The sequence below is a fragment of the Populus euphratica genome, unplaced genomic scaffold (assembly GCF_000495115.2).
Source record: "Populus euphratica unplaced genomic scaffold, PopEup_1.0 scaffold320.1, whole genome shotgun sequence".
Taxonomy (NCBI): domain Eukaryota; kingdom Viridiplantae; phylum Streptophyta; class Magnoliopsida; order Malpighiales; family Salicaceae; genus Populus; species Populus euphratica.
In genome coordinates, this window is record NW_011500208.1 from 63,974 (window position 1) to 80,185 (window position 16,212).

The 16,212-nt window shown below is 32.2% G+C and overlaps 2 protein-coding genes across 4 annotated transcripts in view; both read left to right on the forward strand.

Moving 5' to 3' along the window:
• The first annotated feature begins 5,078 nt into the window (after positions 1-5,078).
• LOC105112055 (pre-mRNA-splicing factor 38B-like) lies at positions 5,079-10,583 on the forward strand. 2 transcript variants are annotated; one of them, XM_011007618.1, is made up of 5 exons: positions 5,079-5,256; positions 6,096-6,488; positions 7,767-7,847; positions 9,266-9,337; positions 9,442-10,583. In XM_011007618.1, the coding sequence occupies exons 2-5, from the start codon at positions 6,201-6,203 to the stop codon at positions 10,288-10,290; spliced, it is 1,290 nt and encodes a 429-aa protein (XP_011005920.1). In that variant the 5' UTR covers positions 5,079-5,256; positions 6,096-6,200; the 3' UTR covers positions 10,291-10,583. The 2 variants fall into 2 exon arrangements, with proteins under 2 accessions (XP_011005920.1, XP_011005921.1); XM_011007619.1 differs by having other exon boundaries at positions 6,175-6,488.
• Positions 10,584-12,815: 2,232 nt separating this feature from the next.
• The window catches only part of LOC105112054 (zinc finger protein ZPR1-like), a 24,765-nt gene continuing 21,368 nt past the window's right edge, over positions 12,816-16,212 (forward strand). For both annotated transcript variants that reach the window (XM_011007617.1, XM_011007616.1), the window contains exons 1-8: positions 12,816-13,396; positions 13,632-13,676; positions 13,795-13,835; positions 13,941-14,022; positions 14,196-14,240; positions 14,759-14,815; positions 15,785-15,844; positions 15,932-16,059. In XM_011007617.1, coding sequence (XP_011005919.1) covers positions 13,262-13,396; positions 13,632-13,676; positions 13,795-13,835; positions 13,941-14,022; positions 14,196-14,240; positions 14,759-14,815; positions 15,785-15,844; positions 15,932-16,059 — 593 coding nt within the window. In that variant the 5' untranslated portion in view covers positions 12,816-13,261. The remainder of the gene's footprint in view (positions 13,397-13,631; positions 13,677-13,794; positions 13,836-13,940; positions 14,023-14,195; positions 14,241-14,758; positions 14,816-15,784; positions 15,845-15,931; positions 16,060-16,212) is intronic.

Genomic DNA, 16,212 nt, shown 5'->3' on the forward strand with positions numbered 1-16,212 from the left:
TTATAATTTTTTTAATCAATCCTTTCAAATCACAATTATAAAAGCTATTGTAATCTTTTACCTGTTTCTGATCATATAGTAGTTAAGTTCTCATGGTAATTTAATACAAGGTTGGGATTTGGAAACTAAAAACGCATCTCTGTCCATTATTTCCTGGGCAGTCATAAAATGATGATATGATGTTGAAAAATTTAAGGCAAGCTTTGATTTTGAGGGCGTTCTAGTTATGATTCTGAGAGCTGTGTTTTTTAAATTATGTTGGGCTTTGCTGAATTGAGCTCTCATATCCGAATTGAGCGGATGAGAAAAAAAATTAAATAATTAATTAAATTGAAAAAATTAAAAAAATAACTGAAAAAATTTAATAGTAAAAAAACTAATTAAATAAATTAAAATTTTAAAAAAATCAACTGGTTCGGTTCAATTTTGATTTTATAAGTCTGAAATTGAAAAAATCAAATTTAATCCAAATTAAAAAACTAGAAAAAACTGAATTAAATAAAAAAATAGAGTTAAAACTAAAAATTTAAGTCAAATTAGTTTGAATAGATTTTTTAAAGAAACCAAATCGAAACCATAGCTTTCAACTAATTTTGTATTTTTTAAATTTAATTTAATTATTTTTTTAATAAAAGCTGAATTAAGATGAAAAATTATCTTTGTGATGATTCGCGTCATCCTAATTAGTGAATTAATTTGGTGGTAAACATGGATTACTCTGATGACTCAGTTACAACTCCCATTTCCACTAAGTTTCCCACCATCTCTTTTGATTAATGCTTTCTCATCATGCTAACCTAGTACCATCAAGTTAATTAACATTTTAATCCACTTGCTTAATGTTATTTTTAGATTAATGCTTTCCCACTATCTGCGACCTTCTCATAACTTCTCCTGCAATATTAAATCAAATTTGTTTTTAAATTCATGAAACCTCTCCTTCTAGGAAATTCTTTCTTCCTTTTGAATTGGATTATCTTGTCAATATACTCTTTACTTGAAATTTATTAATTAACATGTTTATAGTCATTTCTTTTCTTAATTAATCTAATTATTTCCCTTTCACTGCCTTGTGAAAATAAATCTTTATTTTGTGTTACACACATACACACATATATATATTCTCTTTTTACTAAGAACAAATCTTTCTTCGTTTTGAATTCAATATTAATTTTTGACATATTTTTGTTGAAGAAATCAAAGTCTTAATGGAATGATCTTCTCCTCTTTCAATCATCTTAATAATTTGAATAATTTCTTCTCCAATTTCAAACTCATATTGTGGCCGAATGGGAGCTAGCCAATTTAAGGCATCCATTCAAGGTTTTTTTTTAAAAAAAATTATTTAAGTCTCTATTTCATTAATTCATGTTCTAATCAACATGCTTCCTTCATATTTGTTCATAGTATAGTCAAATAAACATCAAAATCCCACATAAATATTCCTAGGGTTTTAAAGTTGAACCCACCAGTCCCCTACCAAGATCCTAAGGATTTTTTCTTGATTCTTTGTCTAAACCCCCTCAAAACTTCTTCTAATCTTCCACTCTTTAGTGTTTAGTGCTTAATTAGGTGTAATATAAGTGAAAGATGTAAGAATTCTCACACGATTTCCCTCTCTTCTAACCCTCACATTGGTCGGTCACGAATGGGTACTTATATCAGGCAATTTCTTTATTTGCGTAATGGTCGTAATTTTTTTTAATTCTCATTTTGGACCCCACTCTTTCATCACCTTAATTGATTCAATCTAACAACCATTTGCTTAATGTTATTCAATTGCACCCTTCTCTAATTTAATTTAATTTTATTCATTTATATTTATATTTTTTAACTAAAAATTATTTTATATAAAAAAAATATTACTTCATTAATATTTTTATTATTATTATTAAATTACTAACCCAAGATAATTTTGAATGGGTGTTTATATCTTGAGCTCAAGTTATCAAATCTAAGCTTAATATACAGTTAGGGTCTAAAAAAAAGGCTTGAGTGTTGTAGCCTGAGCCCAACATCCAAAGAGCATGGGCTCGGTGTGGTAACCCGAGCCCATCCATTAATTTAAGTTTCTGCATTCGAGCGCAACGTGTTGGGGTCCTTAAAATATATTTGGATCTATTTTTTATCTTCAATGAGCTTAAACACCTTGTCTAGGCCCGATACTCATCAAATATTTTTCTTTTGTCCCTTAATATTTTATACTAATTCGATACATATTATTTTGAATATAATATAACTCAAAATATTATAAGGGTAAACTTATATTTTAACCTTTCCTCTTCACAAAAAAAAACCTCATAAATTGTAAATGCAATATTAATCTTTCAAACTAAAGTTTTAAAATCTCTTTATTTTTAACATTTTCAACACATATATTTTTATAACCTGTCTTTTTAAAATATCGTTGTATATTTTTTCTTTACAAAATTACTAACTTTATCATCTAAGAGTATTTATGTCCATCAAAAAGGACTTTTTGCATGTACCAATTACATTGATTTACCAGATACCACAAGCTACTACTCACCTAGATTTTTTATATCAAGCCACCAGATACTTTAGCTCGAGAGAATGAATTAGATTGCTTGAATTAAAAGATTAACTCATTATCCAACATATTAACTTTATTTCTAAGCATCTTGAATTTTAAAACTCATTAATTGGAAGCCTATTAAATATATAAATTGCAGATTTTTTTTGTGTTAATTCAATCCATGTTATGCAAGTTAGTCACAATATTGAGTGTCAACAATGTTTAGTTTATGTGGTAGATCATCTAATGGATGTGATTAATCACTTTTTCATAGTCAAAATCCATTTTATCAGGGTTTTTTTTAGTAGCTTCTCAAGTTTTATAGGCCAATAATGGGAATTATATTTTTTTTTATACCATTAAAAGCAAGTATTTTCTTTATGGTTCTAGCTATATTTAACAGTATGTTCATGATTAATTGAATATTTTATTTATTATACTGGAATTATCATAGCGAAGTAGATTATATAATTTTTTTTGAGTTCTTATGGGATAAGATCTTAAGAAGTTGAGATTTTATTATTGATAATAATGCACATGAAAACAATCTAACCCTCTGAAGTTTATTATAGTTTTAACTAAATTATTGACATGTGTTATGATGCGGATTAGGTCAAAAAAATTTAAATGTTAAAAAATATTTAAATGTTACTAATTTTTTTTTAGTAAAAAAAAAAGTTAAACTGTGTGGGGGTTAACTTTGCGGATCCATAATCAACCTTAATAACCCATGAAAACATAATTTGACTAGAATTTTTTTTAGATAACATCTATTTTACATAATTTGACTAGAATTTTTTTTAGATGACATCTATTTTTTTTTAAAAAAAAATATTAAGATAACAATATATTGTATTGACGTGGGTTAACTTAGATTACTATGTCAAATTCACAACCAGAGTTATGAAACTATAATAATTTTATAGAAAGTAAAGCAAAATAAATTATAAATTTGAGCTCCTAATCAAATTAAAGTTTAAAGGATGAAATTGAAAAAAAAATTAAAAAAAGACCCAAAAAGTGTCAAGTTAACCTATCAAATTCGTGACCCAGGTCATAAGATTGAAATAACCATATAAAAAGTAAATCGAAATAAATCATAAATTCTAATTATCAATCAATCTAATATTGAAGGATGAAATTAAAAAAAAAATTAATTAAAAAATATAAAAAATAACTCGAGCCGACCCATCAAACTCATAACCCTAGTCACAAATTAAAATAATCTTATAAAAAAATAAAAAGCAAGCTAACTTAACCATGTTTAACCTGTCAAATTTATAAATCTAGTCATAAAACTAATATAACCCTATATAAAACAAGTTAAAATAAATTATAAAGTTTAATTCTCAATCGATCCTATCGAATCCAATATGAAACGGTGAAATTTGTCAAAATTTTAATTAAAAAATAACACAAAAAATAAGTCAGGTAAACCTGAGCTAACCCATTAAGCATTATTCCTATATCATGGTAATGAGATAATCTAATAACAAAAACTAAAATAAATGATGAAATCTAATTCATAATCAAATATAATATCAAATAATAAAATTAGGAAAAAAATCAATAAAAAAAACTGAGTCAACGTGATTATCCCACCAAACCAGCGATTAAGGTCATGAGACGGGGACAACTGAATAAAAAATAAATCTAATGTTAAAGGACCTGTGATCAGGGTCTTGAGATGGAAATGATCTCTTATAACAAAATAAAAAAAAAAAAGAAACCTAATTTAACTAGGCTAAAAATATCAAAATATGTGACATTGATAATGAGATTAAGATATCCTTATAAAAAGTAAATTAAAATAGATTATGAATCTTGATTCTCAACCGATCCGATGTTAAATAATAAGATTTAAAAAAAATAAAAACAAGACAAAAAAGTAACCTAAGTTAACTCTAGTTAATCCATTAAGCATTATTCCAAACTTATGAGACCGAGATAACCTAATAAAAAATAAATAAAACAAATCATAAAACGTAATTCTCAATCAATCTAATATAAAGGATGAGATTAAGAAAAAAAAGTTAATTAAGGAAAAAACCTCAAGTCAACTTATTTGATCCACGATGTAAATCATAAAAGTGAGATAATCTAATAAAAAATAATTTTTATATTAAACAATATTTTGAAAAAACATTGATTGAAAAAAACAGAGAAGAAAAAAAAATATTCCAATAAATGTTACTTTGTAAAGAGCTGTACAATAAAACCCTCTCATCTTTTAGATTTTTTTTATCAATAATTATACAATAAAAATATAAAAAAATAAAATATTTTTTTTTATTTTTTATTTAATTATTTAGGCCCTAATTTTTCAGCCGAATATATATATATATATATTTTCTTTTTCTAATTAGGCCCTAATTTTTCAGCCAAACCAAGTGTTGCTTAATTTGGCTAGTTTGGCTAGGTCTATTTAAGACACTCAAATATTTGGGCCAAGTAAATAGGCCTATCTAGTGCCTAATGCTGGTCATGAATGGGCCGAGCTTTCATTGAAAAAACAAAAAGATAGTAATAAAAAAAGAAAGGCTCCTTCTTTCTAGACCAATTAAATCAAATTTCCATTTAGGTTTCTTTCACGGATTTCATTTCATTCTCGCCGAATCAGAGAAGACTTTAAAAAAAAAAAAAACTAAAAACCCATTAGAGATCGTAACTTTTCCTTCCCTCAATTTTCGATTAAATTTTCTCCATTTCTCTCTCTACAGGTACTTGCTAGCCTATTTTATTTTAAGATTTATAGCTATAGTTGCATTAAATAGAACTCATTTCTTGATTTAGTTTTTTTTTTAATGCAATTTAGTTGATGTATTGGTTAATTGGGATTTTGGGGCTGCTGGGTTTTTTGTTTTGTATGATGTGCTTGGTTTGTTGGGTTTTTGATGATGGTAAAGATGCAGACTTTTGAAGATTTCAGCTTTAGAGCAGTAAATAGAATTACGGGTTTTACTTTTTGCTTCCTTTTACTGATTGTTTAAGCAGTGAAAAGGAATTTTTGGGTTCTTAATAAAGCTAAAGATGCCGAAGTTGAAGTTCCTCAAATTCTGTTTTATTGAAAGTTTACAGGGCTCTGAGTTTATTGAGATTTGTTATAGCAGCATCAAAATCGAGCTCGGGGTTTCATGGGCTTTTCTTTTTATGTCTTTTTATTGATTGTTTTGGTTGATTTTGTTAAATGTATTGATTCAGTAGATAAAAAAAGGTTTTTTTGGGTTCCCGATGAAGTTAAATTTACTAGCTTTGAAATTTATTAAAGAGTTTTAGAGCTTAACAGTTTCTCGGGGTTTCTATCTGATGTAGTTTTATTGATTGTTTACAATTAATGTTGTTAAAAATATGTTTTAATTTTGCTTTCGGGTTTGTTGCCTTATCAATGAAGCTAAAGAAATGAAGCTAAAGATACAGACTTTGAAGTTTTCATTTTGGTAAACACTAATAGCCAGCCTAAACAGGATTTGTAGCTTCTTGGTTTTTGTGTTCTATTTCTTGTTATTGATTTTTTATGTTCCATTTTGTTAACTTCATGATGTTTTTTATTTTGTTGCAGGAATACTATTTGAGAAACTTTGATTATATGATAATTCATTGATAATTATATGTTTTTGTTTCAATTGTACTAAACACAGGAGTGCTTGCATTTGCTTAGTACATTATGGAGGTACAGACAAATGGGAAACCGATAGATTCACTCTTTGAGAAGGTCCTTTGTATGAACATTCTATCATCAGATTACTTCAAGGAGCTTTACCGATTAAAGACGTACCATGAAGTGATTGATGAAATATACAATCAAGTTGACAATGTTGAGCCATGGATGACTGGTAACTGTCGTGGCCCATCTACGTCCTTTTGCCTTCTGTACAAGTTCTTCACCATGAAGCTCACTGTCAAACAAATGCATGGTCTGCTAAAGCACAAGGATTCTCCTTATATCAGAGCGGTAATTGTGCCATGCCCTTGTTAAAACTTTACCAATTATTTTTTTGTTTTTATTGGCTTGATTTGGTTGCAACTTCCTGATGTGTGGATATTTATTCAAATACTTAATTGGTTGATCACTCTTGAATTTGAGAAACATTCCCTTGCTAAACAACTTTATATTTTCTTATGTGACTGTATTTACAAGGTCGTTTAATTTGTGGAACATTTGTTAATCTAAAAGTGTTTTGGTGTGTGAACATGCATAAGTGGGTCTTGAGTTTTAAGGTCACAGGTTGACTTTTGTGGGCCTTAGCTTTAGATCATGTCTTATCAACTTCTTAAGGTCTTGTCTTTACCTTATCATTTCTTGTTTTCTCAAATATTAGCTAGGCTTGGAAACATGATGACTGACTTTTATCAAATTTGGAAACTTTTGGTTAGAGTCTATGATTTTGTTACATCTCAGGAAGTATTTTACCATTTTACATCATTTAAACTGCACAAAGGAAACTAACTTTTTTTATGCAACTTGATTCAAGCTGTTCTATCAACTGCAAATTTATGAATGGATATTTTTATATGAATTAATCTCCACTAATAAGGACTTTTTATCAACTCTGCTGGAGTGTGAATTGCTGAGAAATCATGAGCCTGTTTTTAATTACAAGGTAATGGGCAAAACATTGCCACGTCTGAATTTTAACAACATTTGAAAATCTCTATTTTGATTTACATATCGCACATGATAATGTCCTTGTTTTTCATAGCAGATCTCTGCAAACCAAGGTTGAGGTGTTCTTGTTTCTTTGAGTTGCTCTGACTTTCTCACTCCTACATAAACTGCCCTTGCTTTGCTGAGCAGGTTTCGCAAAATTAAGGTTTGGGGTGTCTTATTTTTTGATTCTCACTCCTAGGCTTTTTAATCCTGAATCAATGCTGTCAGCACTTTTTTAATCATGAATCAATACTGCTCGTTATCTTTTAACCCAATTTCTCTTGCTACTACTTTGACTGGTATTGTTACTATCTGCTAATTATGGGAAAACCAGAACTGGCATTCTGTTGCCCACTTTTATTGACCAGGTGCTGTTATTGTTAACATTTTGGTTCGTTGAAACCATGGATAGAGATTCCTTATTCCACTGCCATCAAAGCTTGGTTAACATTAATCCGCATGGTTACAGTTTTTCTTCTCTTTATCTGCTTGATTTGCAGAATGTACTGTTTAGCATAGGGACTGCTTTATCTTAGCTTTGTGTTTGAAATGAGGGATTGATATCTCCAAATTTGATTGCAGGTTGGGTTCCTTTACCTGAGATATGCTGGTGACCCAAAGACACTGTGGAATTGGTTTGAACCATATATCAAAGATGATGAGGTACTTCTCTTATCCTTGCTTGAACTACAGTTTAAGTTTCTCTGACCAACTCATGTATAATAACTGGCAACTTGATGCCTTCTGATTCTTGAAAGCCTAAGTTGCAACTCAATCTGCTTTTTGAAACATTTTTAGTTTGTGAAAAATGAATGCCCGATAACCATGTTTAAGCTTTCTTCCACTTCTTTATCTTGCAAACCGTGATTTCTGGTACTGATCTTAGCAGTTGCTTAGTTACAAGTAGTGTATACATGCCAGTTGTTTATGGTCTTTGGTGGTGGGTGGGGGAGGGAAATCCAACTTCAACACAAACTTATCAGAAGTGTTGATACAGTCTAATCTCCTTTAGTTGAAGTATTGTTTTAGTTGAATGATGATTGCAATCGCTGTGCTCTGTATTCTTAGAATTAGAGATCCAGTGAGTGGTCTTTTGTTCAGGGAAACTGTCTAAGAGCACAAGTATGTTACATACATAGAGATGGATAAACACTTGGATAGCTCTTCTGCAACCCATTTTAGCCAATGTATAAAATCATGGTCGAATAGAATGCTGTTCATTTCACCAATTGCTTTTCAGATACATAAATTCAGGAGTTAATGTATGATGATTTTTTAGTTGATCGTGAAAACTTCTTGATGAAACTGGTAAAGCGGCTGGAACATTTTCTAGTTCCAATTGCTTGATGAATGTTGGCATTGAGGGGGGATACCAATTGCACAAATAACTGAAATGGTTGAGGAAATAGGAAATCCTACTTAATAACTAAACTACTGCTCCATGTACCAATGAAACACCTGGCCCCAAAAAAAATATTCTGGACTTCTCCTTCAAATTATGTATTTATTTTTTTGGTTTCACATTATGTTTCTAATTAAAGTGTGTCAGGATTCCAGCTAGATAGCTGCCAAAGATTGTTTAATGAATGGGTTTTCTGAGACAACTTGATGGCCTAAGAGGCTGACCTCTTTGTCAAATTGGTCATGTTTCTTGCCTGTCCTTTAGTTACTGACATGTATCAGTGCAAAAGAGCAGTTTTTAATTTATTTTGGCCTCTGTCCTTGTTGAGTAGCTTGCTCAAAAGAGCTCGTACGCAACATCAAATGAGCTTGGGAGGTTTTTTTTGTTTGCATTTGGATTGGTGGGACTGAAATGCTTCCTTTTCTAATATGTGAATATTCCAGTAGATCCTGCTTTCCAAAATTTGATATTTATATGCAAGTACCAATCTTTGGCAGTCACCTAGTAGTTTTCTAGCTAATCCCATCTTTCCTTTCACTGCTACTGTTAACTAAATGCTCCTTCATGCGAGATGTTAATCCCTTCATGATTTTTTTGACATGATATGCATGTCCTTTTCCATCAGTAGCTTAAGTTTCTCTGTGTAGTGACTTATTAGAGTTATGATATTATATTTCAGGAATTTTCTCCTGGATCTAGTGGAAGGAAGACAACAATAGGCGTATATGTGCGCGATTTACTTCTCGGACAGGTCAGGTTGAAACAATATCTAATGCTTTGTATTGTAGTATTTTCATATTCTGTTACTCTTCCTGGTAGGCAAAAAGGGATTGATACCATATGTTTCTCTTGCAGTACTACTTTGATACCCTTTTCCCCCGTATTCCTGTTCCTGTCTTGCGGCAGATCACAGCCAATCTTGAGATGATGAAGCTACCCACAAAAATTTCTGGTTCAACAGGGGATGGCAACCGTCATGGATCTGATGATACTGCACGTCGACCACCATCTGTGAAGGCTGCACTTTCAGTCTCTTTTGGTCAGCGTGCTCCTCATCGTGCATCAACTAGGGACTCATCTCCTGTTCGTCGCACACTACCTCCACCCTCCTATGACAGAACCAGTGATGATCCACGAAATCATCGCAGCCAGAGCCGTGAATATTCTGATAAAGAATATTCAGACCGGGATCGGGATCGGGATCAGGATAGGGGTAGAGAAAGGGACCGTGATAGGGATAGAGAGAGGGACAGGGTTCGGGATAGAGATTATGATAGAGAAAGAGATCGGGAGCGTGGCAGGGACAGTGACAGGAAGCAGGAACGTGAGAGGGGTAGAGACCGAAGGTCTGATTACGATAGGAGTTCCAGGTACACTGACAGGGAAAGCAGAAGGGATTATGAACGGAGCAGTCGTGATGGAAGCAGGCGTCATAGAGAAAGTAATTATAGAACCCGGAGTCGGAGCAGGAGCAGGAGTAGAAGCCAAAGCTTGCAAGCTGGCACATCACCATTTGATCAGCATCCAACTCCTCAAAGGGATGGAAGCAAGGATAGGACATCTGCATCTAGCAATCTGGCTAAGCTCAAAGATCTTTATGGTGATCTTGGTGATCAGAAAGGGGATGCTGGCCTGGAAAGGGTTCCTCGGAGGGACAATGATGGTGAAGAAGTTTTTAGATTGGGTGGTTCTACTTGGAGGTAGGTAGTTCAATGAAAGCTGTCACTGTCTGATGTATCAGTAAGGTCGTCAGCCATGCCAAATCGTTGAGTCAAGAAAATGCTCACCATTATAAACCTTTCCTCATCTCTATCTAGTCATAGTTCATGGAAGCACGTGTAGTGCATGTGCTTGAGCTGTAGGGGTGCATGTACATGAGCCCCCCCTCCCTATGTTCCATGCGTACAATTGTTTTAGAAAATTTCATATCATGTCTAATTAACTTATTGCATTAAATACGCAAGAGAACTTATCTCGAATCTGTTTTTCTTTTGCTAGTGGTTTCTACGATGTGGGTTTTGATATTCATGTCGATCAGGCACGATCTCTCCTTGCAGATACTACTCCTTGTATCATTGGAAGGGACTTCGTCTTGATGCTAGAGGTTACATGATGACTAGCAGTCTGGATCCCGTTGCGACCATGGAAATTTTAGATGAAACTGTAAAAAGTAGACCCAGATTCTCCAGGCTCTAATTGTTTTGTTTTTCTGAGAATGAATTACCTAATACAGTTTGGTGCAATTCAATAAAAAACCAGCAGACAGCCCTTCATTTAATTTCAAGATTTGAAAGAAAAAAAAAAATAAAAACAACAAGGAAAGATAAATGAAAAATATGAATTGGATAAAAAAGATACACTTTCCATGTTAAAAAACCAGCAGACAGCCCTTCATTTAACTTCAAGATTTGAAAGAAAAAAAATGAAAAACAATAAGAAAAGATAATGAAAAATATGAATTGGATAAAAAAAAATACACTTTCTATGTTATATATATATTTTCTAATCTGGTTTCAGCAATTTTCACAATTGTAATGTATAAAAATCTAAAGTTGAAGGCAAAAACTGGCTAAATTGGTCTCTGCCCTTGTCATAAAGTCCATTTGCCTTTGAGGCAGGGTTATTTTTATTTTTTCAAATGACGGATTGGTTATTAAAGGATTGTTCTGGGTATTATTGTATTTTTCAGCTTTGTTTGCACAATTAAATAACGTAATTACTTCTATATATATATTAAAAAAAAAACTGATGGGAAGGGGTGTAGAGGTCTTTTCATTAATTTTTATCCAGTGAATTGGTAGATATTTCCTTGAGGTAAAAAAAAATTATACCATAGGTCATGGTTCTTTAGATTTGTTTATGAAGATTTTTTTTTTTGTAATTGTTATGAGTTAAGGCTATTATTGTTTTTTTTTATATATTTATTAAATGTTATCTAAAGTTAAAAAGTTGTTAATATGTATCGTGTACTCGTTATTGTTTAGGAGATGTTCATATATTTAAGACGATGCTTGTGGTGTCCCTTCATAATAAGGCTTGCAGTAAGGTATTAATCAATGCAAGTGAACACACAACAAGCATCAACTTCAAAGAAAAGAAAGATAGAAGCATTACGTAGGCAACTATTTAGTAACATCTCTTTACCAAGAAGCCTGGCGGTCTATGGTCATGCATGAATAAACAAGAAGAGGAGCTACTTCAGGGTTCTCGGATTGATTTAATAAGGGTTACATCCTAATAATAGTAATGATAATAATAATAATAATATTAGTAACTTATCATTTAATATATGATTTATTAGTTATTGAATTTCTATATTTTTCTAATCATTCAAGTTATGAATTTAAAAAATTGATGTAGTTTGATGTTTTTTTTTTAACTTATTTTTTTTTGTTTTTTTATTCAATATTATTTAAAAAAACTAGCTTTGTGATTTTTTTTTAAAAATTTATATGAGATTATTTCAATATTATAATATTAGCTATAAATTTTATAACTTAACTTGAGTTGATTTATTTTTTATTATCTAAGTTACATGTATTTATATTAGATTGACTCTAGCAAGGTTTTTTTTATCTATTTTTATTTAATTACACATGTTTAAAGATTTTTTTCCAGTTTATGTGGTATTTTTTATTTGATATATTTATTATCGTTGCTAATTTTTTATCCTTTGATTAAAATAAAACAATCTTATTAAATCTACTAAGTCATTTATTATTATTTTTTATTTCTTTGAAACACATTTGCATATATATATATATATATAGACATTGTTCTTTATACACAAAAAAAAAATAAAAAGAGGACCCGTGGCGTACTTACAGTAAAAGAATATAATATTTTCTGCCAAATTCTCCCCCTTCTCTCTCTCTCCTTTTCTTTTTATTCCTTTGCTCTCATATCGTATCAGAGCATCAAGTTAAGAACATTCGTAACTTCACGATATGTTCTGTCTTGCTTTTTTAGCAAAATCAAGAACAACAACCTCCCTATTCCCTTACAAATGGCCAGCAAACCACAACAACATCCTCCTTACTGTCACTTTCTAATGCTCATTATTATATCTCTCTATAAGAAAACGTATTTTCATATTAGACCTGTAAATGCATCAGAAAGATGTTAAATCCAAAACACGAACTCGTAGCAGAAGAGCAAAATATTTTTTTGCCAAAATCTTCTTCTGTTTCGTTTCTTCTTTTCATTCTCTTGATCTTGCAGATCTTAAAAGTTCATTCTTTACATCCAAATCGTACTTATCTACTCAGGGGAATAAATTCTCCATGTAAGGCTCAAGTAACTCGATAGCAGGGGTTTCATGCCTCTTTCTTCACTATTTTATCCCCGTCCCTGAGAATGAAAAATTGTTGGGCCTAATCCATAAATAATGTTTCTGTTAACATGGGCCCTGACCTAAAATTTGAATTGGGCTTTTCTCTTTTCCTAAAAATTCTATTAACTACCCTAAATAACAATAAGAAGTAACTTCTAGCCGTTTCTCAACGACCTTGCCCTATACATCCCTTCTCGACCTTCCCTTCGTTTAGATTCTGCAGAAGTTTGCGTCTTTGCTGCTTTCTTCTTCAGCTTTATCTTGTGTTTCACTGCAAACAAGAGAGAGAGAGAGAGAGAGAGAGAGAGAGAGTTGCTTAAGTTAATAATAACGGAGAAAAAAATGGAAGGCAGAGATAACAAGGAGGAAATAGTGGACGTGAGATCAGTTGTTGAAGCTATCTCTACAGCAGATAATAATGACATTGATGTCCCTCTTTATGAAGTTGAAAGTCTCTGTATGCGTTGTCGTGAAAATGTATTTCCACTCTCTTTCTTCCTCAAGTTTCTTTGTTTTCTTTGTCTCTCTTTCACGTCGGTGTTTTAGAAAAGTGCTTGGATTTTGATTGATTTTAGGTGAATTGTGAGATACCGTTTTACTAGAATTTGATAAAGAAAAATGGGTTTTGGTTGTTTTGGTTTGTTACTTGTTAAAGTTTGATGCTTGCCTTTGTTTTTGACACTAGCTAATGTTGTGTGTTTGTTGCTAACAGGGAACCACAAGGTTTTTGTTGACATTAATTCCACATTTTAGAAAGGTATTGTAGTCCTTGTGATTTGCTACCTATAAGGATCAATTCTGGTTTTTGTGCTTTAGAAGTTCTAGTTTTGGTTGTGTTAATTATTAATGAGCTTAACTTAATTTTGTGCTTGCAGATATTGTTATCTGCCTTTGAATGCCCGCATTGTGGTGAGAGGTAGGTGGGCTGGGGGGGCTTTTATTTTATTTTATTTTATTTTGCTGAGGATATACCATTTTAGTTTAAATTTCTAATTTTTTTAATTCCTTAATTTGTTATTAGGAACAATGAAGTTCAGTTTGCCGGTGAAATTCAGCCGCGCGGGTGTTGTTATTCTTTAGATATCCCATCAGGCGATCAAAAGGTTGTTTTCTTATGTCTTTCAAGAACAACAAAACCGAAAAAAGGTTATGTTTTGGTATAAGGTGTAGAAGTTCTAGTTGTACGAGTTTGTTTTCCACTGCTTTGATGAGCATCATATCAAATTTGAAGAAGATGCACTTTGATAACCGAACAAAATTGTGTTTGACAATGCAGATTCTTAATCGACAAGTTGTGAAATCTGAGACTGCCACGATAAAGGTACCTTTTACTTGATCCTACTTGTTATATTAGGTTTACATTATTTTTTTTCACTTACAATTCCTAGCTTTCTGATATTCTATTGAGCTTATAACTTTATTAAAAGCCAGATTGGTTAACTTCTTTAGCAATTCAATGCATGTATCTTTCTGATTTTGATCTTGGTCTTGGTTTTTTTTCCTTCTCTTGGATACTAGTTCTGTTTCTTTAGTCTGGACAAAATTTTTCATTAGAATTAATTATTATAGTTTGGTTGAGGCCTTAAGTCATAGTGAAGATAAACTGGTATCAACAAGCTTTCTGCAGAATTTATGCCATCCTTTCTTATATTGTGAACAATGCATCATTTTATCCTAAAAACGAACTTCCTTCTTTAGGAAATGAAAATAGAATTATGAGAATCTTTCAATAGTAGAATGCTTTCCATCATCCTTCTGCCTTTTTTTCAAGAAAATAATTTAACTGGTGGATGATGCATTGACATCGTTACCTTTCATTCTTTTATCTATCAAATGCAGATTCCTGAATTGGATTTTGAGATTCCTCCAGAGGCACAACGTGGCAGTTTGTCAACAGTATGCTTCAGACCCTGGTTTTCTTTCAGTTTTACTAGTTTTCAGTTTCAATCATCCTTCATTTTGTTGACGGCTTCAGTCTGTTGATATCCATCTTTCCCATGGCCTGGTGCTCTGATTTTGTGGAAACTGAATACTGTTTCTGTGCATGATTAAATTTGGTGACATCTCTCTGACATTTCTTTATGTTAAGGGGGAGTGAAAAACATTACCATCAGAAATAAATGTGATGGATTACTAGAGTGAACGGTTTAGAGAAATAGAATGATGACTTTTTAACCTTTTTTTGTCATCTTAAACTTGATGGCTTGTTGGTTCTATTTTTATTTATTTTATTGTTTTGGGAAGTCATATCTTGAATGCTACGAGGAGATAGCCATCTGGATAGTGATGGGTACTTGATCTCCCTTTATTTTCCTTAAATTGTATTATGGAGAAAAATAGAAGATTATTTAGTGTTGTTTGCTTCTCTGAAAGATGTTGGCTAGAACTACATTTGAAATCAAACCTCATGCTGCTTATATTTACTTTCACAAGAAAGTTAAGTTCAGTTAGATATTGAAATGAGAGATTTGTCTCTGCATGCCTTTGACAAGATTGTTGCTGCTTTCAACTCCAACATAAAACTTCCTTTTACATGTTTGTTTTTCTGAATCTTGATCTCTGACTATGATACCAATTTCAGAAAGGACCATGGCAGTGAAAAATTGTGTGGTGTGAAAGTTTAATGCCATTGGATGGGTGAATTTCTGGATAGTGTTTGCTGTGTTCCTGTGAATTGCTTCTGGTGCATCATGTCAACTTAGAACAACTCATTCACCCCGGATATCATGCTTTTACTTTGACCATGCTTTTTGCTGCATATGTTACTTCAAGATAATGTTTCTGTTATTTCCTGTATGTTCCTAGAGTATTGTATATCTTCCTTTGAATATTTAAACCATCTCTTGTTTGGCATAATTCTTTTAGATTGAAGGGATTTTGGTACGGGCTGCTGATGAATTGCAGGCACTCCAAGAAGAACGCAAGGTGAATGATAACTTTGATATCACTGTTGTTTGATGATGTTTAATCTGCCATTTTCTATTTCCTCAAAGTTATTTCTTTGATTACCAGAAAGTGGATCCAGAGACTGCTGAAGCAATAGACCAGTTCTTGTTGAAATTGAGAGCTTGTGCAGCTGGGGATTCATCATTCAAATTCACCCTGGATGATCCTGCGGGAAACAGCTTCATTGAGAACCTGTAAGAGGCTGTCTTAAACTTGAGCATTTGTTCTCTCCTTTGGTACAGGAACTGTATATATTTTTCTTCTTTGTTCCCTGCTGAGCAATGTACCCCCCCCCCCCCCCCCCCCCCCCCCCCCCCCCCCCCCCCCCCCCCCCCCCCCCCACCCCC

Bases quoted from the DNA above. Each gene is read 5' to 3' on its own strand.
- LOC105112055 (XM_011007618.1), top strand. From the start codon at position 6,201: ATGGAGGTACAGACAAATGGGAAACCGATAGATTCACTCTTTGAGAAG. The intron at 7,848-9,265 runs GTACTTCTCTTA...ATTATATTTCAG, and splicing joins CATATATCAAAGATGATGAG to GAATTTTCTCCTGGATCTAG. The intron at 9,338-9,441 runs GTCAGGTTGAAA...TTTCTCTTGCAG, and splicing joins GCGATTTACTTCTCGGACAG to TACTACTTTGATACCCTTTT.